The sequence below is a fragment of the Dasypus novemcinctus genome, chromosome 13 (genome assembly GCF_030445035.2).
Source record: "Dasypus novemcinctus isolate mDasNov1 chromosome 13, mDasNov1.1.hap2, whole genome shotgun sequence".
NCBI classification, from domain to species: Eukaryota; Metazoa; Chordata; class Mammalia; order Cingulata; family Dasypodidae; genus Dasypus; species Dasypus novemcinctus.
In genome coordinates this window covers 37279552-37305857 of record NC_080685.1, presented here as the reverse complement: position 1 = coordinate 37305857, position 26306 = coordinate 37279552, and the positions used below count along the sequence as shown (strand labels likewise).

The window sequence follows — 26306 nt, the reverse complement described above, 5'->3', positions numbered from 1 at the left end:
CCCCGTGTGGCACGGCACTCCTTGTGTGCATCAGCTGGGCCAGCTCATGACATAGGTCAGGAGGCCCTGGGTTTGAACCCTGGACCTCCCATGTGGTAGGTGGACGCTCTATCTGTTGAGCCAAATCTGCTTCCCATCTCATGTATTTCTTTTTTTTTTTTTTTTTAAATATTTATTTATTTATTTAATTCCCCCCCCCCCCCCCCCCCCGGTTGTCTGTTCTTGGTGTCTATTTGCTGCGTCTTGTTTCTTTGTCCGCTTCTGTTGTCGACAGCGGCTTGGGAAGTGTGGGCGGCGTCATTCCTGGGCAGGCTGCTCTTTCTTTTCACGCTGGGCGGCTTTTCCTCACGGGCACACTCCTTGCGCGTGGGGCTCCCCCACGCGGGGGACACCCTTGCGTGGCACGGCACTCCTTGCGCGCATCAGCACTGCGCATGGCCAGCTCCACACGGGTCAAGGAGGCCCGGGGCTTGAACCGCGGACCTCCCATGTGGTAGATGGACGCCCTAACCACTGGGCCAAAGTCCATTTCTCATGTATTTCTTGAGCACCTATGTATCAAGACACTGTGCTAGTCTTTAGGATAACCAAGATATATTATGCCTGGATTCTTCTTTCAGCAAGTTTTTTTTTTTGTAGAGAAGACAAATTAAATGCCAAATAGCAAGATATGTGTCCTAAAGGTATAGATGGATATAGATATACAAATATGGAAACTGAGAAAACTTAAGGGAGACTTAAGACTATGGGGACCAGATAAGGGTTCACAGAAGCAATGTCATTCACAATGGGCTCTGAAAGATGACCTAGATCTGTAGCGACAAGGAGAAAGCGGAGGCCAGGAAGAGAGAGAAATATGAACAATAAAGTGAAGGCCCAAAAGCACATGGCAGGAACAGCTGGTTTGTCTGAAGCTTGCTATAGGAGAGAAGAGCTAGGAAATAGAGCCAGAAAGGTTTAGAAGCAGATCATGGAAGGCCCTATATTCCAGACTGAGTTTGGCCTCTCTTTGATAGATAAAGAGACATTTTTGGGACTTTGGAGTTGTCCTAAATGATATTGCAGGGTCAGATGCTGGACATTATATATTCTGCTATAACACACTGAATGTACCAGGGGAAAGTGTGAACTACACAGTAAACTATTATCCACGTGGGGAAAAATATCTTTTTGAGCTAGGGAAAGAACTGAGACAATTATAGTATACTGAAAAACAGATTGGTTTGGGAAACAGAAGACCTGAGGATGAGTCCAGTCGCCAATTTAAAGGGCCACGTAATCTCTCTGAGCCTCAGTTTCCTAATTCATAAAATAAGGATTATGATCTTAATACCCCTTAGGAATTAAGAGAATTGTAAAGCACTTGGATAAATGTTGGTTCATTGATTCGTGATCAGAGGTATAACTGAGGAAGAGTAACCCAGTAGGAGTGTAGGATGAATTTAAGGAGAGAAAGAATGGAGACAGGAGATAAGTAGGAGGCTAATGCTGTAATTTAGCCAAAAGGTATTTAGGACCTGAAGTAAAACAATGAGATGAAGAGGAGGCGGCACAGGTAATAAATCTACAGCCCAGTGGCAATCAGATGAATGCTGAAGTGGGGAAGGAGAAGCAGTTTGAGGTAATCCCAAGATTTGAGGGTGGGTAACTATTTAGGAACCAAAGAGGAGGAGCAGGTAGAAGAAAGAGGATTTGCTCACATTTGGAAATGAATGCATCTGAGGTACTGGTGCTATACAGAGTCATATACTCTGTATACTCAGTTACAATTCTGACTTTCAGTATGCCAAAGCTCCTTTCAGCCAAGGTGCTTTTACCAGAGAAAATAGATGAAGCGCTGTCCTGTGAGTCCCCTCCCTGCCCCTCCAACCTCAAGGCTTTTCCCTGCAGCCTCCACCTGCTGCCCCTGGAAGGAGGGGGTTGAAGCATCCTTGATTATCACCTATTTATGCATAGTCTACTTTCATGTCCCACAGCTATTTATCACCCTCATTCTCCCTCTCCACTCTTCTGCAAAAGGAACAGTTGGCACAGAAGCTGGGACTGCTGCCTTAGGGGCTTTTTCCCTCCTACCTTTTAATAAAGGGATTTCCAAACACCTGTAGCATTAGTGAAGCCTGTGTAAATCTGGGTTCCCTCCAACTCTGCCATGGCTCTGTCTGAAGGTCTCCATTAAACTAGGCATCTCCTTTGAGGCAGACTAAGGCTGCAGCCCTCACCGGGGCTTCTGCCTGTGCAGATCAAGCCTTCAGTCATTCCTTTACTCAGTCCTTAACAACTGTACTACTTACTGCAGAAAAAGATGAAAGCCATAGTCCTTGGCCTTAAATGAAGAGCTCACAGGCATGTAAACAAACTGTTTCAAAGCATTATGATGTTTTAAAATAGGAACATGCACAAGACCATCTTAGTAAACCTATGCTGGGGTGAGAGAGGGGCAGAGAAAATGAACTACTTTGGGTGTCATGGAAGGCTTCAGAGGGGGTTAACTAACACTTGAGCTGAGTTGTGAAAGATGAACAGGTGGTCATCAGGTAGGCACAAAGTAGGACAGTAGAAAAGCAGGTCCAAAGGTAGAAAGGCATGAAACAGAGCTGAAGTCTAGGGTACATGTGGAGGAGTGTCCAGAGTAAAGCCAAGAAGCAGGCAGAGACCAAATCACGAAGGGCCTTGAATGCTGTGCTGAGAGGTTTGCAGTTTATCCTAAAAGTAATGGGGAGTCAGGGATCAATTTGTCACAAGAGTTACAAGAGTTGTGTCCTTACTCAAACGCATTCCTATACTCAAGAAAGGTTCAAATAAAACAATTCATTCTGGAGAACAAATGACTCATGGGCTCTTAGGTAAAGAAAAAAGGCTCTCAGTAGATCTATAAGCATGAAGCAGGTGAGAATGGTATTTGCTGAGGAAACATGATGACATCACTGTAGATATGGCTGAACTTTGTTTTAGAGAAAGAATAATCATTAGTTTAATTCTTAGAGGAGAAAGAAGGTCAATATCCCTATTTCTGTCTTTGTTCACCACTCAGTGGCTAGTCTGGTCTGTCCCTGGTATCTGGCTGCGACTGTTTTGGGGGAAACAGCACCCTCTAGAGGAAAGAGAGAGTGTGTGTTTTGGATGGGGCAGCAAAAAACAATTTACAGATTTGGCCAGCTTCCTTCCTCAGGGACATGGACAGCTTGGGGGTGGAGTGTAGCTGATTGTTTATTTGCTTCTGACTCTGACCACCATGGAGAACAAAGCTGTCTGGCTGTGAGAGGTGGCAGAACAGCTGGGAGCAGCAGATAACAGCTGGAGATGGCAGATAAAAAAGCTGGCAACAGCAGACACAACAGCTGGAAGCAGCAATCCTAAAAGACAGAGGCAGCAGGGAGGCTAGCCAGTACCCATATCTTCAATACCTTGAGTATATAGCCTTACCACTGGGCTGTGGATGCTCCAGGCTCTGTCTTCTCTGTCTCAGTTATGATCCTCTATACAGGGTACCACAGAGGTACCTCCTGAGAGCATGGACCCATGAGAATGAACCTGGGGTACACAAAGGCAATTGCCAGGAGCCAGAAGACCAGGGTTCTCATCCCAGTTCTGCTCTTAACCTGTATGAGGCAAATCTCTCTGAGCCTTAGTTTTCTAATGATACATTTTCTATCTAATGGTGCCTTTATCTGTGGTATTAAGGATCAAATTCATATTTCGTAAAGTGATATATAATCATAGACTGTTATTTTGAGAGTGATGAGTAAGGCTTTCCTTGGGCCCCCAAGAGTTTCCATTTCCCCAAATATGCAGAATCTCTCCTCAGCACAAACAAGGCCTAGGACTTTGATGAAGGATCCTTGAATGTCCTCACAGAAAGTGCTGGGGTAGAGGTAGGGGGGAGGAGGCAGGCATTCTGATCCTCCATGAGTGCAGGCAAAAGCTTAAAGACAAGTCTTTGAACCTCCCATCTAAGACTGAAATCTTTATAGAATCTCTGCAAAGTGCTTGCCCAATCTGTCCTTGAATATCTCCAGAGATGTGGCACTCTCGTGAAGGTCTTTCCATATTTAGACAGTTCTGATTCTTACAGTGCTCTTCATAATATCAATCTAGAATCATTCTCCCTGTAATTTGAACTCACTAGTACAGGTTATTCCTCTTGAGCTCAAAGAATTAGTTCAAATCCTCTTTCATAGAACAGCTCTTCGAACCAAATATTTGCACACAGGTATTATGTTGCTGACACTGTCTACTCTGACTACATTTCATCAATCATTTCTCATATGATTTGGTTCTAAATACTCTCATATCCTAATTGTTCCTTGATACTCCATACTGCAGGTATGGGATGAACAGAGCAGAGTAAAATCAGCTACTTCCTTACTCTAAATACTTTAGTTCAACTAAAAGCAGCTTAAGATTGCTTTTTTGGCAACCAACACCCCTGGGTAACTCATATTGAATTATTTTCTGCTAAAACGTTTAAATCTTTCTTGATGGTACTGATTGTTAAATCACACCTTCCCAATCAAGAACTTTTTCAGGTAGTTTTTGACCTAAGTATGTAACCCAACATTTATCTTTTTTGTTATATTTGGCTCACTCATCTGGATCCTAACTTTGTTCCAGATGTTGCATTTGCCAAGTCCCAGCTTTGTCATACACATAATTGATGGCCATATTCTATACTTCTGAATAAAATTAGTATTAAGGATGTAGAATAGAGCAAGGACAAAGATAAAGCTCTGTGGTACATCACTAGAGAACTGACTCACATAATGATCCGCTTACCAGTACCACTGATTTTTTAAGTCGCCTAGTTAGATTAGTATTCTGTTCACTTTTCTCTACCTTATCCCCAATGACATAATAAAAGATCTTGTTAAGTCTTGCTGAAGCTTAGATATATTGAATTTCCCTGACATGGATTTAGTAACCCTTTCTTTCACAGAAGGAAAGTAGGTTAGTTTGATGTGACTTCTTCATAGTAAATCCATATTGGATCCTGTTAACAACTGTCTTTCTCCCACATTGTCAAGAATAGACAGTCTTAATATTCCATTCTAGAATCTTGCCTAGGATCAATATCTTACCTGTTTGTCTATAGTTTGTGAAATGTACCTCATTTTTCTTTTCGAAAATCAAAATCATGTTCATCCTTCTCCAACTTTCCAGCACTTTCTCTGTTGTCTAATAACTCCTCAAAATCTCTTATAGAAGCTTTACTTCTTCTTTTCAAGTGTTTGAGGATCAGGGAAGTGAACGTGGCTCAAGGAGTTGGGTGCTCCCCTACCACATGGGAGGTTCCAGGTTTGGTTCCCAATGCCTCCTAAAGAAGATGAGCAAGACAGCGAGCTGATGTGATAAGATGATGCAGCAAGGAGACACAACAAGGGAACACAATGAAAGATACAACAAGCAGGGAGCAGAGGTGGCTCAAGCGATAGGTCCCTCCCTCCCACATGGAAGGTCCTGGGTTTGGTTCCTGGTGCCTCCTAAAAAAAGAAGACAAGCAGACACAGAGAACACAAAATGAATAGACACAGTGAGCATAAAACAACAGGGGAGGGGGAGAGAAATAAATTTAAAAAATAAATCTTTTTTAAAAAGTTTGAGGATCAAATGAGAAGGCATGCTGTTGAGCAAACTTTAAGGTGATATATAGATGGAGGCACTGTTATTATTGGTTTGTTACTACTACTACTACTACTGAGTACTGAATAGGGCATTACTTGGGCTCTGTTGAAGAATTCTTCAAATTTCAAAGTTGCAGAGCTTCCCTTTGGCTCTAAAGCAGCCAAAGATATTGGGGGAATAAATGGCATCCAAATCTGACTCAGACGAGTTGGACAAAAGTTCCAAATTGGCTGGGGGTGGTCAACTGGCCATCCTGGTGCCTCTAAACATCCTCGAGGTTCTCATCCATTGGTGATCTCCAATTCAGTGCCCATTTGGGTGGGCATATAGAAGGACCCACATGATTTAGAATTTTCCAGGTGACAAGGTATGGAATAGGGATAGAAGGAGGGCAATGTGAAAAAGAATGATAAAATGCAATAGTTCAAACTTCTTGGTATGGAGAACTTGATGGGCCTCTTTGTTCTCCAAGAAGGGCCAAACACTCCAGAGATCTCTCCACTCCTTCCCAGGAGATCTGGCCATCAGAATCAGGAGTCAAAGGGCTCAAGTGATTAAAATTCTTTCTCTGTTTGAAAAGTACAAGTTACTCTTTGGGCAAGGGTGTCAGGCACCTTGTATTAAGTGAATAGTCTCCTATTTCAGCACCATGTCCCACTTTCCACTATTAAGACAAACAGCAATCCTGAATTTGAGCCTGTACACATAGCCACTGACTAATATACACTCCTAACTCTCCTACTTCATTTAGTCAAGACAAATTTGCCACATACAATCTGGCATTTCTCCCAGTCCTTGGGGAAAAATGTTCCAATGCTGCCAGGAAGCTTTAGCATGCTGTTTTTCATCCACTACTATTTTTGTTGTTGTTGTTCTGTTCAGGTACAATCTGCAGCCTTCCCAGCACCATCTCACCCTAATCCAGACCAAATTTCCCAAAATGATGCAAACAAATACTAATACTAATACTAATGATGATGATGAAGAATAAATGGGCCGGGTATTTGGGGAGCATCTTGGAAGGTAAAAGAATGGGCAGTTTCTGCTATTTTCTGAGCCAGATATCTTAATATCACCACTGGAGATAAACTTGGGGCTAGCAAAGAGAATGGAGAAATTATGGGTGTGTATGTTAATGGGGATTGGCCTGGAAGAATGTCAGTGGGATAGCCTTTCTTGCTGAAGCCATTCATGAGGATGGGGAGAATTCAGAACTTGAGATCTTCAAAGAATTGGTTTTGTGGTGAATGGAGAAGAGTGGATCCCTCCCTCATTAGCCTCACTCCTACTTTAAGGAACGATGAATTTTTTACTCCTTCTATGCCTCTTCTAAGTATTACAACTCTCAGACTATATTGTATTGCTTGCTGAACATATGTCTTTCTCACTAGATTGTGAGTTCTTAGAGAGCAAGGATGGTGTCATTTTAAGATTTGACTTACCAGAACCTTGCAAAATTGCCTGACATATAGCAAGTACTCAATACATATTTGCTAACAGAAGAACAAATAAGTGATGCCAAAACGAATGCTCCTTCTTCCTTCCCATTGGGTGGTGGTGTGGAGTTGGCTGGATTTCTACAATAACCCCCATTATGCTGTTTTACTCCCTCCAGATGACATCGGTTGCCAAGGTGTATTACAGTCAGACCACTCAGACAGAAAGCCGGCCCCTCATGGGCCCAGGGATACGAAGGCGGAGAGTCCTGACAAAGGATGGTCGCAGCAACGTGAGAATGGAGCACATTGCCGACAAGCGCTTCCTCTACCTCAAGGACCTGTGGACAACCTTCATCGACATGCAGTGGCGCTACAAGCTTCTGCTATTCTCTGCAACCTTCGCAGGCACCTGGTTCCTCTTTGGTGTAGTGTGGTATCTGGTAGCTGTTGTCCATGGGGACCTGCTAGAGCTGGGCCCTCCGGCCAACCACACCCCCTGTGTGGTACAGGTTCACACACTCACTGGAGCTTTCCTCTTCTCTCTTGAATCCCAGACCACTATTGGCTATGGTTTCCGCTACATCAGTGAGGAATGCCCACTGGCCATTGTGCTTCTTATTGCCCAGCTGGTGCTCACCACCATCCTGGAAATCTTCATCACAGGTACCTTCTTGGCCAAGATTGCCCGGCCCAAAAAGAGGGCAGAGACCATCCGTTTCAGCCAGCATGCCGTTGTAGCTGCCCACAATGGGAAGCCCTGCCTTATGATCCGAGTTGCCAATATGCGTAAGAGTCTTCTCATAGGCTGCCAGGTGACAGGCAAACTCCTCCAGACCCACCAGACCAAGGAGGGTGAGAACATCCGACTCAACCAGGTCAATGTGACTTTCCAAGTAGACACGGCTTCTGACAGCCCATTCCTTATTCTACCCCTTACTTTCTACCATGTGGTAGATGAGACCAGCCCCTTGAAAGATCTCCCCCTTCGCAGTGGTGAGGGTGACTTTGAGCTGGTTCTGATCCTAAGTGGGACAGTGGAATCCACCAGTGCCACCTGCCAGGTGCGTACTTCCTACCTGCCAGAGGAGATTCTTTGGGGCTATGAATTCACACCTGCCATCTCACTGTCAGCCAGTGGCAAATACATAGCTGACTTCAGCCTTTTTGACCAAGTTGTGAAGGTGGCCCCTCCCAGTGGCCTCCGTGACAGCACTGTACCCTATGGAGACCCTGAAAAGCTCAAATTGGAGGAGTCATTAAGGGAGCAAGCTGACAAGGAGGGCAGTGCCCTTAGTGTGCGCATCAGCAATGTCTGATGGTCTGGATTTTCCTGTCACCTCATCCTCTGGTCTCTTTTCCTTCGTCTTTTGGCACTCTTTGTGGGGAATACTACCCAGGTTTATTGGAGAGTCCCCAAAGCACCTATCTTCCACTCCCTCTTCTTTAACCCAGTGGCCTATGGGTAGTCTCTGTCAATGGGAATTATCCTCCCATTGACCCCTTTTACCTTCCCCCACCTCCCAACCCAATACACATATATTCCTTAAGCCGAGATGGGAAAAGGAGAGGAAGATTAGGCTGAAATGGCTTACAAGGCCTTAGCCATGCTCGGAGATTCATATAAGAAGGACCATGCAGTTGGAAGAATATACTCCAAACAGAAAGTTTGGTGATTTGAGGCTGGAGTTCCCTTTCTATTTTCCTACCTAGCAAGTTCCCTAAGGCAAGACTCTCTGATACTCACTTTGGGGTCTGTGCTCTCAGAAATACAGGAAATCCCAGACCATTTACCAACTCCTATTTAAAGAAGCCAGGTTTTTTCATGGTGTAATTTCTGTTGGTAGCTCCTGACCTTAACTTAGGACCTTGGTCGTCACTATTTTTCCCTTTCTAGTTTTTAGGGTGTACCCTCTCTTTGGAGGTGTTGTGCAAAACTTTGAACTGATCCTCCAGCTGCCCTGGAATAAAATATTTTTCCCTTTGTCCTATGAATAGGATTACCCTTGCCAATGGGTTTTCCTGAAGAAAAAAGTCCAGTGCCCAGGCCCTATGTAAAGGTCTAAAATGATATTCTGATACATAGCACCTGGATTCTCTTCTTTCTTTTCTGCCCAATGCAGACCCCACTTCTCTCAATCCCAGATTGTGGAGGAAGGGGAGGAAAATGCAAGGGCTTCTCTCTCAATACTGATGCTCAACTAAAATCTAGGCTCACCAGGCACAGATTTCCCAGGAAAGTTAAACCAATCTCATCAAGTGGGATGGGTAAATTCTCATATTTCCAGAGCTATACAGAGCCTCTGGTAATCAGAGATGCTTTATAAAAGTTTGGGCAGAAGCAGAACTCTGTGGCTGGCAGCTACTGTTCTCCCTATTACCCCTCCCAGTGCTCCCTTAAAAGTGCTATTTATGTCATCAGGCATTGCTGGGAGGGGAGGAAATTATACCTCCTGATCAAATAACTATGGTCCCCTTTATCTATTCCTGGGACTTTATATAAAGTGATGAAAATCAGTCTCATTTCTACTCTCCTGTGCCACGAGGCCAGTTTCAGGCAAGTTAAAAAGCATACTTTAAGAGGTCAGATTCTGGCCATTCCTTGTTCTCTAAGGGGTGGCAGTGGGGACTCTAGCAGAGGGATAGGGAAGAGTGCATGGGTCCCTGGACTTTCTCTAAAGCCCCAAATTCCAAGAGTGCTTTTTGGTCTCATTTAGGTACAAGGAGCCCCCACAAAATGTCTTGGCATACAGTCTCTGTATGAATCAAGTGGCGGTTTATTTAGGCTAGAATCATCTGATTAGGTTACAAGCTAAACACTTATACAGAACATGTACACACATCTGTATGCACAGCTTTGCAGTAAAACGCACAAAATTTTGAGGTTGGACCCATGTTTACCACCTTCTACAACTACACATGATCCTCTTAGGTTGATTTCTCTTTGAACTCAACTAACTGTATCTTAAAAAATGAGGACCCTTCAGTCTCCACTTACTGTAAACCCTACCACTAATCTCTAGCTCTCATGAAACCAAGAACCAGAAAAACCTGAAAATCTGAAACAGATAACAGAAGGCAAAGAGCCAGCTCCCGGGCTCTCACCTTTACTCAAACATTAGATTTACCTGATTTCTTTTGAAGTGTAAGGGCAAAAAGTACTACAGTGTGTGTGTATATATGTATGTGTGTGTGTGTGTGTATATATATATATTCTTATCCATTAACAAGCTATCCTTGATCTAATTTCTTCTGCACATAACTGCTTTCCTCTTGAGGTAATTACTCTTCCCATTTCCCTGCTGTCTATTCTAAGCCCCCAGACTTTCTTCAGCTTCTCAGATTGCAAAGTGAGAAGTGAACATTTTCTGAGTTACCCTTTTTGATCCTCCTCCACTGTCCCAGGCTTTGCTCTAAGTTGCACTTTAAATCATACTGGCCCTTTAATGCCATCTGGCATCTTTTCCCATAAGTTTCCTAGGGAACAACTCTTCCCTTCCCCTGAACTATAAATGGCTCTTTAGACTGCAGCCTCTCTCTCCTCTAAGAGAAAATGTTTTTCAGGCTATAGGACAAACTTTAGAAACAGCTGGGGTTGGGGGTGGGTAAGGACTCCCTGACCACACCAACCACAGACTTGGAATGTCAGGAGAGCACCCAGGACAGATTGTAAGGGGGAGATATAAGAAGATGAATAGAACATTTGATGGGGGAGGAAACCTGGGATATGAAAATGAAGATGGCGCGGAAGGATCTAGTGAAATCAATGAAACCCTGGAATTTTCCTCGTGTACTTAGCATTACTCATCTCGGGCTAGGTGAATGGAGGCTCAGGGAATTAGGACATGATACCCTTGGAAGGTTTACCTAAGCTGGAGGAAGAAGCAGATATTTTATATATATATATATATACACAGAGAGAGAGAGAGAGAGAGAGAGAGAGAGAGAGAGAGAGAGAGAGAGATGTGCATATTCACCCAAATAAACTGAATGTACAGAAAAGTATTCAAAGACGTTAGCAAAGGGGGGAGATATCTTGCCATACTTGTGGGGTAGGACACCCCAGATTTTCAGATTTAAAACCAGTGATTGTGGCTTCAATTGAGGTTAGATAACTTGATGAATGCTTTCAGGTTTGAGGCCAGGAAGGGAGAGGTAAAAATTGCATTTCAGAAATAAAAAGGCATCCATTGAGACTTCTGATGAGCCCTGTGTTACTGATAGGACCATGAAAAGAAGGGAGGTTGGGGAAAAATAGGCAGGGGAGATATTCCATCCATGATAATCTGGGAGAATCTACTACTTCTATTGTGTACTCCCATCCCCAGCAGGGTCCTGTCACTCTAGCCTTTTTTTTTTTTTTTTTTAATAAAAACTTCCTCCTGTCTCTTTCTCATCTCTAAGTTTGAAGTGTACTTTATCTTCCCTCCTTTCCACAGGGGTGGGGACAGCTGCAGCTCCAGCCCCTGGAGATGATGATTAAACTGAGAAGAACATTTTGGTATGTGGGAGGCACTAAAGGGAAGCCTCAATGCTAGAATCTAAACTCTAGGACTAAAGATCTCCTGGGCCAAAAATACTCCCAAGGCAAAGACCTAGCCCTCTATCTGGCTGAAGCAGACCAAAGAGAATGCCATCTACGTCAGAAGAGTCCCAATCTGCAGTTGGGCATGGGGAATGATGCTTTGGCTTTGATGCTTTTGTGTGAAAATTAAGAGTAGGGCTACCAGTTGCTCTAGAGGATGAAGCAGTTCATGAGCAGCTTCTGAAACCCCTCTTCTGTGTTTCATTTTATAATCCCTCCAGCCCTATCAGCTAAAAAGACCATCCAGGGATTTTCCTATGGGTCTCAATGGAGAAAGCAAGCCAGTTATACTATTGCTGTAAGCCAGGCACACTGCCCCCTCCCAAGGCTGCTACCCTGATTCCTTTAGCCCTGTCAGCTAATCTAGTTTATTTGTAAAATAACACACCAGTCTTTTTCTGTAAAGTATGAGCCTCCAGGCTTGGTAATGGTCAACTCAATTGAAGCAGACATATCTAGGGATGGTTTTCCCATTCATTGAATTAAAGATTAAAGCAGGTCAGATTTACCTAGGAAAGAAAGATGAGACTTTTTTATTTTTCTCTGTTCAGAACAAGGTACTAAATAAAATGGATGAATATCTGCTCTTAATTCTATTTTCTTTTAGAAACCTAAACCAATACTATTAAAAAGGTCTGAACTCATACACCTAGTCATGGGAAAGGATAATTGAGTTAGGCTTTGTTGGAAGAACATCTGACTGCCTATCCAGGCTTTTTCCCTTCATTTTTCTCATGCTTTTCATTATTGCCATCACCCATTCCCTCCACTCTTTTCTGCACCTCCCCTCATTAACTTTAGGATCCTTTAGCAATTACTGTTCAAACTCAGTTTTTAAAAGACAAGATTAAAAAAAAAAAAAAAAAAAGTTAAGGACCAGAAATCTTAATCCAGGAGAGTCAAGTTGCTTTGGATCATGGGCATTGTCCCTTTCAATCAGTAATCACAAGCCTAATTTCCTAATTTCCTTTCCATGTTACCTTGAAGACTTGTTACTAATTTTCCTTACATAGCTTCAGAGCTATTTATAGCAGGGGTTCTTAGCAAGGGGTCTATAGGCTTGAACTGAAATTTTAAAAATATTATTATTATAGGAACATGTTGGTGCAGATGCGATATACTTATTAAATAATACACAGTATAGTGTGGACTTAGAAAGGGGTCCATGGTTTTCACTTGACTGGCAAAGGGGTCCATGGAGGAAAAAAGATTAAGAACCCCTGTTTATAAACTAATTTCTTCCCCTAAATCTCAAAGAAATGGATTGCTCTTCTATCCTTTTCTATCAATAGCCTGAGAAAGGCCTGGTTGTCAATATCCAACCCTGAATTCTCTCTGACTAGAAGCAACAGATTTTCAAACTCCTGTCCCCAGAAATGGGAGAACAAAGGGAGGAGGAGGAAGAAAATTAGGTTTCTTATCATCAATAAATATTTCTCTATAATAGTTAGGGAATTCCAGTAGTGCCAAGTTATAAGACATATAATATATGTAGTTCCTAAAAGTTTGAAGAAACTTATGAACTTATGAGGAAAAAGAGGTAAAATAACAAGTTGCATATAGTAAGGGTCAGTTATAGCATTAACATGTGTTGAAAAAGTGAAAGCTCTGTGGAAAATATTTCATTAGGACAGGCACTAGACATGGGATGGTATGATTCTTAAGAGGTCTGGTTGGAACACATCTGACGTAAGATTCAAGAAAAAAATCAGCAAATTCTAACACATAAGAGTTTCTATTACATGCAAGGTATTATATACCATTCAAGTAAGAAAGAAATTTAAGACCTGATACATGCCATCAAAGGATGTAAATCTTACTGGGCTTTGCACCAGCTATTCCTTCTTTTTTTTTTTTTTTTTTTTTTTTAAAGATTTATTTATTTATTTAATTTCCCCCCCTCCCCTGGTTGTCTCTTCTTGGTGTCTATTTGCTACGTCTTGTTTCTTTGTCCGCTTCTGTTGTCGTCAGCGGCAGGGGAAGTGTGGGCGGCGCCATTCCTCAGCAGGCTGCTCTTTCTTTTCACGCTGGGCGGCTTTCCTCATGGGCGCACTCCTTGCGCGTGGGGCTCTCACGCGGGGGACACCCTTGCGTGGCATGGCACTCCTTGCGCGCATCAGCACTGCGCATGGCCAGCTCCACACGGGTCAAGGAGGCCCGGGGTTTGAACCGCGGACCTCCCATATGGTAGACGGACGCCCTAACCTGTGGAACTCTCCCTATTGCTTGCCAACCCTTAACCTTGTTAACTCTTACTACTCCCATCTTAGGTCAAGACCCTATAAAAACAATGATTCCACCATGTACCCTGTTTCATAGCATTTTTCACAGCTGCAATTTTATATTACTTATGAATTTGATTAATTTTTGTCTCCTTCACTAGACTTTTAAGTGCCATGAAAACAGGATTCATGTCAGTTCTAAAAAAAATTAATTTATTTCTCTCCCCTTCCCCCCCAATTGTCTGCTCTCTGTGTCCGTTCGCTGTATGTTCTTCTGCGACTGCGTCTATCCTTATCAGCGGCACCCGGAAGCTGCGTTTCTTTCTGTTGCATCATCTTGTGTCAGCTCTCCGTGTGTGCAGTGCCATTCTTGGGCAGGCTGCACTCTCTTTCACGCTGGGTGACTCTCCTTACGGGGCGCACTCCTTGCGCATGGGGCTCCCCTACATGGGGGACACCCCTGTATGGCAGGGCACTCCTTGCACACATCAGCACTGTGTATGGGCCAACTCCACACAGGTGAAGGAGGCCCGGAGTTTGAACCGCGGACCTCCCATGTGGTAGGCGGATGCCCTATCCATTGGGCGAAGTCCGCTTCCCTCATGTCAGTGTTTGGCCATCAGTACAATTCAGCACCTAGGACCATGCCTGACATGCATAGATGCTCAATAAATGCAGTGGAAAGAAGGAAGGAAAGAAGAGGGAGGGAAGGAACTTGTCTAAAGTTCATTCACATAGCTAGTAGGTAAGGGAGGTTGTACAGCTTGTTAAATAACCATAAAAGATTTAGATAACAAGGCCTCTCACTAGGCATAGCATATTAACTGTTTTAAAAAGTAGAACAGAAAAACACCACTGTTGTAGGGAGGAAGAGATCATTTCCCCCCATTAAAGTCTAGCATGATTTACAGAGGAGATGAAGTTTGAGCTACAATAAAGAATGGCATTTAAATATGTGAAGAGAAACAGGATTCTTTGTAGGTGCTATACAGCATGAGCAAGCGCATTATAGGAAGAAAGCCCAAAACATGTTTAAAGGATGGTTAGAAAACCTAGAACAGAGAACTTTATAGGTGAATAGGTTGAAAGGTAAGGTAAAGCCAGAAAATGGAGGGATTGGAAGTCAGAGTTTATTATTTCTTTTTTAGGCAGTTGGGAGCCACTGAAGGTGTTTAAGGAGGGAAAGAATCTAAAGTACTATCAATGAATATTAATCTATCAGTAGAATTGAGACAGGGGAAACCAAACCACTTAAGAGACTTGCAAATGTTTGTGAGAAAGGATTAGTAACATATGAGTAGTAACATGGTATTAAATTGAGTTTTTGAGGGTCTGAACTAAGGTGCAGGATGCTGGACATGGAAAGAATAGATTCAAAAGAAATTGCAAAGGAAGAATTATAAACAGCATCTAGGGAAAAACAGAAAGTGATTGAATTAGGGTTCCAACAGGAAAGAGCTTGCACTCAAAGAGTAACTGGACAGGGTTTAATGAAGGATTATTTATAAAGGTGTGGGCCAGCTTAATAAACCAAAAAAGGACGGGGAAGCATCCAGGGACCCCCTACAGTAGAAAGTCATTACCATCTGAAGGGACAGTTATCTGAAACTGGCAAGAGCCGTAGCCAAGGGAGAGGGTTACACGTCCAACAGAAGTCATTGGCTTAGATAGAGGAACTCAGCCACTGCTAAAAATCTCCTCCTAGTGCCTCCCATTGATTGGTCTGCTCCAATGGCAAGCAAAGGACAAGGGTAATTGAGTAATGCTGCTCACAGAGATTAACCTCCTTGAGCACAAAACAGAACAGAGAACATGGAAAACAGATCTGGAAGGGTACTGAGAACATATACAGCATAGTAACTAAGGCCAGGGTCCTGGCTAAGGATAGTAGGCACAGACTATGAATGTGTGTGCCTTCCCTAGAACGGAAATCTAGGGGCAGTTAGTCAAAGGGGAAATTAGGAAGAATTGTAAGTTATAGGCCAAGAGATATGGAAGATGAGTATTTGAAAAATTACAGCTCTTTCAGAGAGAGATGAGAAAATTGAATCCCTAAGCCCAATGCACTCTTATGCTGCACCTAGAAATAGTAATGAAAGTCAGACCTTGCTACCCTGTCTGCTCTAATTTGTTTTACAGAACTCTAGTCCCTTGTTCATTCCCATAACTCTTACACACATTTTACTCCTTTGACTTCAGTGACTCAAACTTTGTTTCTTTTGACTAGTTGTTTCTTTCTTCTTTATCTGTCCAAATTTGGTGCCTCCTACTGCTCTACTATGACTGAGGCCTTTTCCATATTACCTAAATCAACCGAGCCAGAAGAATCTTTACATACATATATATATATATATATATATATATATATATATATATATATATATATCTTCCACATCCTTAACCTTCTGAGACTAAGTCTTCTTATCTATTGCTAGCAAAGGAAAGGAATAAATCAGAGATAGAGGCAGAGTGAGAGAAAATCAGTGACAAAATCAGTGAGAGAAAATCAGATAGAGACAAGTGATCAATGAGAGGAGGCAGAGAAGGCAATTAGAATTCATAATGAACATTTTATTGAACATTAGCTGTATAGTGGTTAAGAACACTCTAGGTCGGACAGACCTGGTTTTGAGTTCCAGCTCTGCCACTAGCTAGCTATGTGAGTTAGGCAAATTACTTAATCTTCAAAAGTCTTGATTTCTTCATTTGTAAAGGTGGGGATATCTACCTTACAAGAAAAGTATTAGCAAAATGCCTGACATATTGCAAATAAATCCTCAACAAGTCTGGCTATTGTAAATTATCATCATTATTATTATTTGTATAGTAATGTGCTACCACTGTATTTATGGCCACTGTATTGCAAAAAGATTGGTTAAACTTAATTATCTTCCTAAGGCACATAATAACACTTAAGCATGTAAAAGGACATAAGAATATGAATGTGGACTGCATAAGATTAGCATGGCTCAACCAAAGGATAAACGTAAATTTTAAGATGGATGAGGGCAGGGTAGTCCTGAGAGCCTGAACATTAAGACTGGATGGAGTCATCTCCTCTCATTAAGCTAGTTTAGAAGACTTGCCCTCTTAAGCAAGATTAATCTGTAATATCAAGTATTAACTAAACATTTATCATAATAAATTGAGAAATTAAAAAAAACACTAAGAGCAAGATATAATCTTTACCTTAACAAACCTTACAATCTCATTGAAAGAAATCATGAATACAATCTAAAATAAAGTATCAAATTCTGCAATGCACACTGGAAGTGCAGTAAGTGATCACAGAAGGGAAAGACCTAGTGGGTTGGAGCCCCTGGTGAGGAATTAATGAAGTGGGGTTGGAATGGGGTAGGTGAAGGGGACAGATCTTGAGATAGGTAAAGGATATTTGAAAGAGAAAGGACTGGGAGTTGGGAGCACTAGAGTGATGCCACTCTAGAAGTACTCCGGTAGAAGGAACACCCAAAATCAACTGCAGTGCTTACTATAAATCTGGTAACTGTGTTAGTTGCTGAGGTACAGTTAAGAACAAGATAATTTCTCTTCTCGAGGAACTCAAAAGTGTGATGGAAAACAAGAAACAAACTTAAAAATCAGTTCTACCAAGCAGTGTGATAAATACTGTAATAAAAGTACGACCAGTGAGTTGTAGAGCCCTGGGATGGCAGGCCCGGGACCTTTACATAGAGGAGCAGGGTCTTCTGCGATTTACTAGAGCTTACACTCTCCCTTCTATCCCCTCTCCTCCACCAGTCTGTCTACCCTCAGGTGGCAGAGGGGACTGGCATCTATGTCATATTACGTAATGGGACGGCTGGTGGAGCCAGGATGTGCTTTCACGAGTATACACCTGAGCTGGCGCCTGAGAGACTGTGCAGGCGTTTTGCCAGGGTGACTGGAGAGAGGGAGGCAACCATGGCAGAAGGATTAGCAAATACAAACACACTGGGGCATGAGGGCATGACATGGTTTAAGAACTCTGTGAAGGTTCCCTGTCCCCTTTTGCATTCCCTCCACCTAGGGTTACCAGATAAAATACAGGATGCCCCAGTCAAATGTGAATTTCATATAAACAACAAACACTTAAAAATATATATAAGTATGTGGGACATACACACTCTGATCCCCTTCACTTCATCTTAGCTGGGTCCCAGGACGCACAAACTCCCGGGGATTACCGGCGAGCTCTCGGCATAAAGCGTGAGAAACTCCCCTCAGGCTTTTCCTTCACTTCTACACTTCACTCTCGGGGAACCGGCCCAGAAGGCCTGAGGACTGCAGCCCTTAGCTCCGGCTCCGTGGCGAGGGTCCGCCTCTGCCAACTGGAGATGCGGCGGGGTCAAGAGCTCCGAGCGGGAAAAAAACACAGACCAACCTGCTCCATTCCGCAAAATCCCCGGCCAGGGCCCGCCTCCACGGCCAGCGGAAATCGCCCTCTGCCCGCCCCCGCCGGAAGTAGAACAGAAAGCGAAAGAGCCAATCCAGAGGAAGGGATTCTTGCCTGAGGCTGCGGAGGGCCCCGCGCACGCTAGCAACCGGAAACAGCGGGGGCGGGGCTTCAGGCCGGAAGTGATCGTCCCCAAGGTGTTTCGGTTGGCGGCCTGGCAGGTGGGCCATGCGTTGGCCACCCGAGGGAGGGTGCTACGTGAAGGTTGGAGCTTCGCAGGCAGTTTGGAGCTGGAGCTGAGCGGCCGTTGCTCAGCGAGATCATGGGCTCGACCAGGCCTTGGGGCGAATGGTTCCTGAACCTTAGGGTGCCCCCTGCCGGGGTGTTTGGAGTGGCCTTCCTTGCCCGAGTCGCGCTCGTTTTCTACGGGGTCTTCCAGGACCGGACCCTGCTCGTGAGGTATACAGACATCGACTACCAGGTCTTCACGGACGCCGCGCGCTTCGTCACGGAAGGGCGCTCCCCTTACCTGAGGGCCACGTACCGTTACACCCCGCTGCTAGGTTGGCTCCTCACTCCTAACATCTACCTCAGTGAACTATTCGGAAAGTTTCTCTTCATCAGCTGCGACCTCCTCACCGCTTTTTTCGTCTACCGCCTGCTGCTGCTTAAAGGGCTGGGGCGCCGCCAGGCTTGTGGCTACTGTGTCTTTTGGCTTCTTAACCCCTTACCTATGGCGGTCTCCAGCCGAGGCAATGCGGACTCGATCGTCGCCTCCCTGGTGCTTATAACCCTGTACTTAATAGAGAAAAGACTCGTCGCGTGTGCCGCCGTTTTCTATGGTTTCGCGGTGCATATGAAGATGTACCCGGTGACCTACATCCTTCCCATAGCCCTCCACTTGCTGCCAGAACGCGACAACGAAGAAGGCCACCGTCAATCCCGATATTCTTTTAAGGCTCGTTTGTACGAATTCCTGAAGAGGTTGTGTAATCGGGCTGTGCTGCTCTTTGTAGCAGTTGCTGGACTCACTTTTTTTGCCCTGAGTTTCGGTTTTTACTATAAATATGGTTGGGAATTTTTGGAGCACACCTACCTTTATCACCTGACTAGGCGGGATATCCGCCACAACTTTTCTCCATACTTCTACATGCTGTATTTGACTGCAGAGAGCAAGTGGAGTTTTTCCCTGGGAATTGCTGCATTCCTTCCACAATTCATCTTGCTTTCAGCAGTGTCTTTCGCTTATTACAGAGACCTCGTCTTTTGTTGTTTTCTTCATACGGCCATTTTTGTGACTTTTAACAAAGTCTGCACCTCCCAGTACTTTCTTTGGTATCTCTGCCTCCTACCCCTTGTGATGCCACTAGTGAGGATACCCTGGAAAAGAGCTGTGGTACTCCTCATGTTATGGTTTATAGGGCAGGCCTTATGGCTGGCTCCTGCATATGTTCTTGAGTTTCAAGGAAAGAATACCTTTCTGTTTATTTGGCTAGCCGGTTTGTTCTTCCTTCTTATCAACTGTTCCATCCTGATTCAAATTATTTCCCATTACAAGGAAGAACCCTTAACAGAGAGACTCAAATATGACTAATATATGCTCCAGATCTTCTGTGTTTTGTCTATTACATTCTGATTGTTCTTTATGGACCAGAAGCGAGCTTTAGAAATCTCTTTTCCAACGTTGTAAGCACTCTAGTCAAAGTTCAGTTTGGAGCATAAAACACTCTTCCAAAAGAAATTAAAATGAATACCTCATAGGTAAAAATTGAGTTCACCCTCTAGGAAATCTTAAGACTCATCTGGAACATGAAGTTAAGGTTATTTGTTGGAAAATAGAAAGGTTGATAAAATTGTCACATGTCAAAAGTTCTTGTGGAAAAGTAGAGGAATATGAATAGAGATAGAAGATCTAAGCCAGTATTTGTTCCAGTTATATTATACTACCCTGTTCAGCTGTGCTTGTCTTTTAAGCCCCACTTTTTCTTTTTTAAAGCTTTCCTGGCAACTGAAAACTCAGAATGTTTTTAAAGTATATCTTTTTTAGGTACAAAGTGTTAAGTAATCCTACTTTGGATAGGTCAGGAAAGTTATTTCATCTGTATTAAAATTGGGAGCTTAGTAGATAAAGAACTCAGAGAATTTGAGTTGTAATCATGTTTTATGTATTTGTTTTATAACTTAACTTTTCAACGCTAAGTCCCAGTGGCATTAGAATACCATTTGGTTTTATACAAAAAGGATTACATTTAAATTCATCCATGTTTAAACTTGAGGTATTAAATTTTTTGAAGTATCTTACTTTTGATGTTTGAGGTCCTTAAAAAGAACACAAGCTATTAGGATATTTTAGTACACTCTTTTTTCTTTGATTTTAAGTTTCTGTTTGCTAAATGTATTTTTTCCCCTGGAATTTAAATTAAAATCAAGTGCTATCTGAGCTGTAAAGATGAATATTAGATTTTAGGTGATAAATTGTTAGTAAAACATTTCCCACCTTAAAAAAACCTACCTCCCTCCCATATGAAAATGCTGTGATAGAAATGGAGACCTGTCTGGGAGGTTCTGGAAAGCTGAAGAAGTTTCCTGAGGAGTCTGGTCTTCTAGACTAGAAAATTTGGGAAGAGATTCTGGAAATGAAGCTTTAGTGGGCAGATCTGAAGAAAAAATGCTATCAGACAAACAACCTAAAAAATAAAAAGTTTTTAAAACATACCCTATCTAGGTTGGGGATTCCCTAAACTAACATATAGTAGCCGTCCATATGTGAGTATGATTTTGTGATTATGGTTTTTAAAGATGAGTAATTTAACAATTGTTCTTTCACAATAAAAAAAGAAAAAGAGAAGAAAAAATGAGCTCCAGAAGAGTAGGATATTTCCTGTGAGCTCAGGCCTAAAAAAGCTTTTCAGAGTTAGATGTCCTGTAGATAAAAGAGTACTATTGGCAACACTTCTTTGATACTTACTTTTTGGAATCTACCCTTAGAAAAGAAATAGGAGTTCGTTTTGCATGGACTGCTTTTTGGGTGAAAATATGAAAATAGCAGCAATTGAGGACAGTGACCTTTGTAACATCTGGTCATCCTACATCAAGCCTAATCTTGAGGGCTCTATGCTTCACTAGTGGCCGTCCAGCTATTGCATTCTTACCTTTTTTTTTTTTTATTCTTTTATTATAATAAAATTTTGACAGCTGGTGGTGGCCTTGAGGTAGCAATGAGGGAAACAAAAAATATATTCCATCATACCAATATACTTGTCCTTTTTAAAATTTTTCCTGACTATTTTTTATAGTCATAAGTATAGTTACTTAATTTTATTTTCTTATCTTTTTACTTTAATATTCTGAGGATTTTTGTGACTCATTCTTCATACTTAGCATTGATATTGCTGAGTAATATTCCATCCCATTGGATGTTCATGTAGTAAATGCATCATTTTTCCACTCTTAGACTTTTCAAATTGCTTCCAGTTTTTAATATGCTAAATAAAACTTTAAATATTTTCCATGTTTTCAATCATTCCCTTAGACTTTCTTAGGAATCACTGAAATTCTGCTGGGATCTTTGGAGGGAATTTCGACTCTGGATCCTCCCCTGCAAGAAATTCTTTACCAGAGAACTGCAGGCTATTCTAAGAGTTACAGAGGATGTTTTGCACTTTACAAGCTGGGAAACATTTAGTAAATTAACTCAAGAAAGGATTATTTGAAGTCTGGGTTTAAAGTTTTTCTCTTTATTTTTGCTTTCAGGCTTTGTAAAAAAAATTTTTTGTCTTCTTTTAGCTTGCATTCCTTTTGGTTTCTCTATTAGTCCTTTAACAACACCTTCCAATTGTGTAGCCCTTCAGTTTATAATCTACATTATTCTTTTTTATTTTATACCACCCCCTTAAGATCAGTGTATCCATTTTACAGATAAACAATAACCATTAGCATTAGAGGGTTCTGAAGAGAGTCTGTGTTCTAAACAGAGATTACATGTCTTTTTTTTTTTAAGATTTATTTATTTATTTTTCTCCCCTTCTGGCCCCCCACCCCCGCCCCCCGCCGCCTCCCCGGGATTGTCCATTCTCTTTGTCTATTTCTGCTTATGTTGTCAGCAGCACGGGAATCTGTTTCTCTTTTTGCGTCATTTTATGTCAGCTCTCCGTGTGTGCAGCGCCATTCCTGGGCAGGCTGCGCTTTGTTTTTGCGCTGGGCGGCTCTCCTTATGGGGCGCACTCCTTGCGCATGGGACTCCCTTATGCAGGGGACATCCCTGCATGGCACGGCACTTCTTGTGTGCATTAGCACTGTACATGGGCCAGCTCCACACGGGTCAAGGAGGCCCGGCGTTTGAACCGCGGACCTCCCATGTGGTAGACGGATGCCCTAATCACTAGGCCAAGTCCGCTTCCCTACATAATGTCTTTAACATCTTCAAAATATTGTCCTTAAACATTCCTAGATAAATTCCCTGGATCAGTCCTTTGGAAAAGCTAATTACCTCTGCTTTCTCACCTTCCCACACTTGGCTCTTTCTTAAAACGTAGATATAAGATTTTACTGACTTCTCACCATTGTTTGAGAAGTTTTGTAGAACTTGTCCTTTAGTTGGTTGCCTTATGGCTGAATATATTTGTTATTTCTCGAACATTAACTATTTTCTGCACTACCACCCCCACCACAGTCATCCCTACTGTGAGTAGTAAAGGAAAAAGGTGAAAAATTTCACTCAGACAGTCCTTACGTGCAACCTCTTAATCTTTCCCAATGCTTTATGAAAAATTACCAATATACCCATATACATTACCCATATACCCACAATCTGAGTTCAACAATGAACATTTTGCCATATTTACTGTATTTGTACATATTATTTTTATAGTTATACATATTTTTCCTGAACGTTTTCAATGTTTGCAAGTTGGAAACATTGAACTTCACTACTAAATACATTGGCATGTATCCTTTAAAAATAAAGTCCTTTTTTTCCCCCACAAAACCATAATACTGGTATCATAACTAAGAAAATGATTAATAATCTCATATTATTTAACATCCTATCCATTTTTAAATTTTCCAGTTACCTGTGTTTAATCTCAAAGAACAGACAGTCTTGAATGTCAAAGAGTCCTTGGAAGAAAGGACATCAAAAATAATACAGAAGTAAGAAGCTTGGATCTTTTCCTGGTTTTAAACAAAGCCAGAACTAAAGGATTTATCTTTCATCAACAGTGACCCTCTAAGTAGTTCTTTTTTTTTTAAGATTTATTTTATTTATTTCCCCTTCTTCCCCATTTTCTGCTCTCTCTGTCTATTCGCTGTGTGCTCTTCTGCATCTGCTTGCATTATCCGGCAGCATTGGGAAACCGTCTCTTTTTTGTTGCATCATCTTGCTGCATCATCTCTCCATGTGTGCAGTACCACTCCTGGTCAGGCTGTGCTTTTTTCATGTGGGGCAGCTCTCCTTGTGGGGCACGTTCCTTGTGGTGGGGCACCCCTATGCAGGGGCGCCCCTGTCTAGCATGGCACTCCTCGCGTGTGGCAGCACTGCACGTGGGCCAGCTTACCACATAGGTCAGGAGGCCCTGGCAGTTGAACCCTGGACCTTCCATGTGGTAGACAGAGCCTCTGTCAGTTGAGCCACGTCCGCTTCCCTAAGTAATTCTTTTGTCACTTCTATATCCCCCTTAAGAAAACGTGGGGTCGCAATTATCCCCAATAAGGTTTTTTTGTTTACCTTTATCAGGTCTGGTTTTTTTTTTAAGTGTGGTTTGTAGTTTATATTCTCTCCCACACAATTCTTTGATTACAGCAATATACATTTTGGCCTATATCTGTTCTTGCATTGTCATTCAGGGTGATTTCCAAATCCCAAAAATGCCCCTGTATTACACCTGTTTTCCCTCTCCCTGCCCTCAGAACCTGCAGTGGCCACAGCCTCCACGTCAATGATATAAATTCTTCCACTGGTAGAATCACAATAAATCTATAGTAGAATACTAGTAAGTCTACTTTAGTCCATAGTTCATTCCCCAATCCTGAGGATTCTGGGATGGTGATGCCCACTCCACCTCTAATTGAGAAGGGGCTTCAATGGATGAACTCTGCTGCTTGAAGTTGTAGACTCTCTCGGTTCCTTGGTATGGTGGTTGTCCATAATCTCCTTGTTAGTTGTCTTGGATGAATCCAATGAACTGGAGAGTTAATCCATGAACTGGAGAATAACTGTTGCAACTCTGTTGAGATTCAGGGCCCAGCTAGCAGATAAGCAGCCCCAAGATTTAAGTTTCTTGGATACACACTCACAAACTCTAATACTAATTATAGGTTCAAATAGAAAGGAGAGTAGAGCCATGTGTAGGGAAACCACAACCGAGGCTAGCTCCATCACACGGGAGAGTATAAATTCCAAAGTAGGATCTACTGGCTAGGCACCGAACTCCTGAGCTATCTGCCCTGACTGTAGTGTCTGGATGTCTCCAGAGCCCACAAGAGCCCTGCTATTTGGGGTAGTATCTACTTTGTCAATGAGATCCTGCTGAGATATGCATAAGAGTAACCTCTGGAATGACCTCCTGACTCACTTTGAAGTCTCTTAGGCATATAAACTCATTCCATCTATTCTATTACTCCCTCCCCCTCCCCTTGGGACACACCCAATAAGTTTTGTAGATAAAAGATTATATGCATTGAGATTCTTATTTAGTCACCCCCTCCCCCAATAACAAAACAACTGATTTTACACCCTGATGATGGTAAGTTTCCTCTTTTTATGATTCACCTATTTGGGGTACCTATTCTGTCATATATGATCTCATTTAATTTTTATAGCAAGAATTCAGAGTTGGTATTCATGCTCCCATTTTACAGAGGAACAAAGAGGCTCAGAAATTAAATTACTTGCTAATAAATGGCAGAGCTGGAATTTGAAATGAGTTTTGCCTGACTAAAATTATCATACTCTTTCTACTATATTATGCTGTGGATTTTTCCAAAGTCCCCAGACCCAGCAGATGAAGATTGCTGCAAAATAAGTGTAATTCAACCCTCTCAACAAATTTCTTCCCAATCAATTTGTCCTTAACCTTTTAATTATTTGCTTTAGGAGCAGTTCTTTTGTAGCTGTACAAAAGTTTCTATCGTTTCAAAACAGTTCTCTTTAATGATTCCACACCTTTAATAATCCCTTCCTACATCCAAATTCTTGCCAAATTGTGTAATTTCTTTGTTACTGCAGACTTCATCATACCTGCTGTCCCCATGGCCTGATCTAAGAAGTTGCTTTACTGAACTGCTTCTTAGCCTAGCTGTTGGAAAATCAATCTGTGGAAGTTATGTGATCATAGTCTCCAAAAGGCAAATGATTGTTGTTAAATTTCTCTTTGCTTGCAATGTACATTTGCAGTGTACATTCATTCAATTAAAAATCATGTCCTAGACCCATAGTATGACATGACAAAGTACAGACTAAGAGAGCTTAGATTCAAATCCTGGTGTGTGACTTTGGGAAATATTCTTACATTTAGAAACAATAGTTTTTTCTCCATGAAATGGGATGATGATATAATTCTTATAAAACTGTTGTGAGGATTAAGTGAATTACTATACCCACAGCGCCTATGCTGGCACAGAATAAGCTTTCCGCCTTGCCCACCACAGCTTTAAATCTGTTTACAAGCCTTTAAAGAAGGTGCTTCTTCTGGATTCTAGACTTAAGCCTTTGTTTCAATCTAATGGATACAGACAAGGAACCTGGACTTACACTAAATAGTTTGAACTGTTACTATAAATTTTATTCCTTTTGATTTTGATCTGGTTCTTTGAAAGATAGTACTTTTATGTCCAAATGTATGTACAGATTCTCTAGATGTCTGGTTCCAGCTTGACAGTTTTGAATTTGTATATGTCTGTCATACATGAGCTAGCAAAGGGGTAGAAGTTTGGCTCATGCTCCTAAATTACACAGGATTTATTTTCTGCCTTGTATTGAGGGTTCATTCAGGGTTGGTGTTCTGTAGATGGAAGCACATGTCTTCTGCCTGGGTCAGAGGTATTGGAATAGC

The 26306-nt window shown here is 42.2% G+C and overlaps 2 protein-coding genes across 2 annotated transcripts in view; both read left to right on the top strand.

Moving 5' to 3' along the window:
• KCNJ10 (potassium inwardly rectifying channel subfamily J member 10) overlaps positions 1-12225 on the top strand; it is a 34781-nt gene extending 22556 nt beyond the window's left edge. Inside the window, exon 2 of the mRNA XM_004448438.3 lies at positions 7235-12225. Coding sequence (XP_004448495.1) covers positions 7235-8374 — 1140 coding nt within the window. The 3' untranslated portion in view covers positions 8375-12225. The remainder of the gene's footprint in view (positions 1-7234) is intronic.
• Positions 12226-18265: 6040 nt separating this feature from the next.
• Positions 18266-21764, top strand: PIGM (phosphatidylinositol glycan anchor biosynthesis class M). Its single transcript, XM_004448439.4, has one exon. The coding sequence runs from the start codon at positions 18578-18580 to the stop codon at positions 19847-19849; it is 1272 nt and encodes a 423-aa protein (XP_004448496.1). The 5' UTR covers positions 18266-18577; the 3' UTR covers positions 19850-21764.
• Positions 21765-26306: the final 4542 nt, after the last annotated feature.

Coding starts and splice junctions, on each gene's coding strand:
- PIGM (XM_004448439.4), top strand. CDS start 18,578: ATGGGCTCGACCAGGCCTTGGGGCGAATGGTTCCTGAACCTTAGGGTG.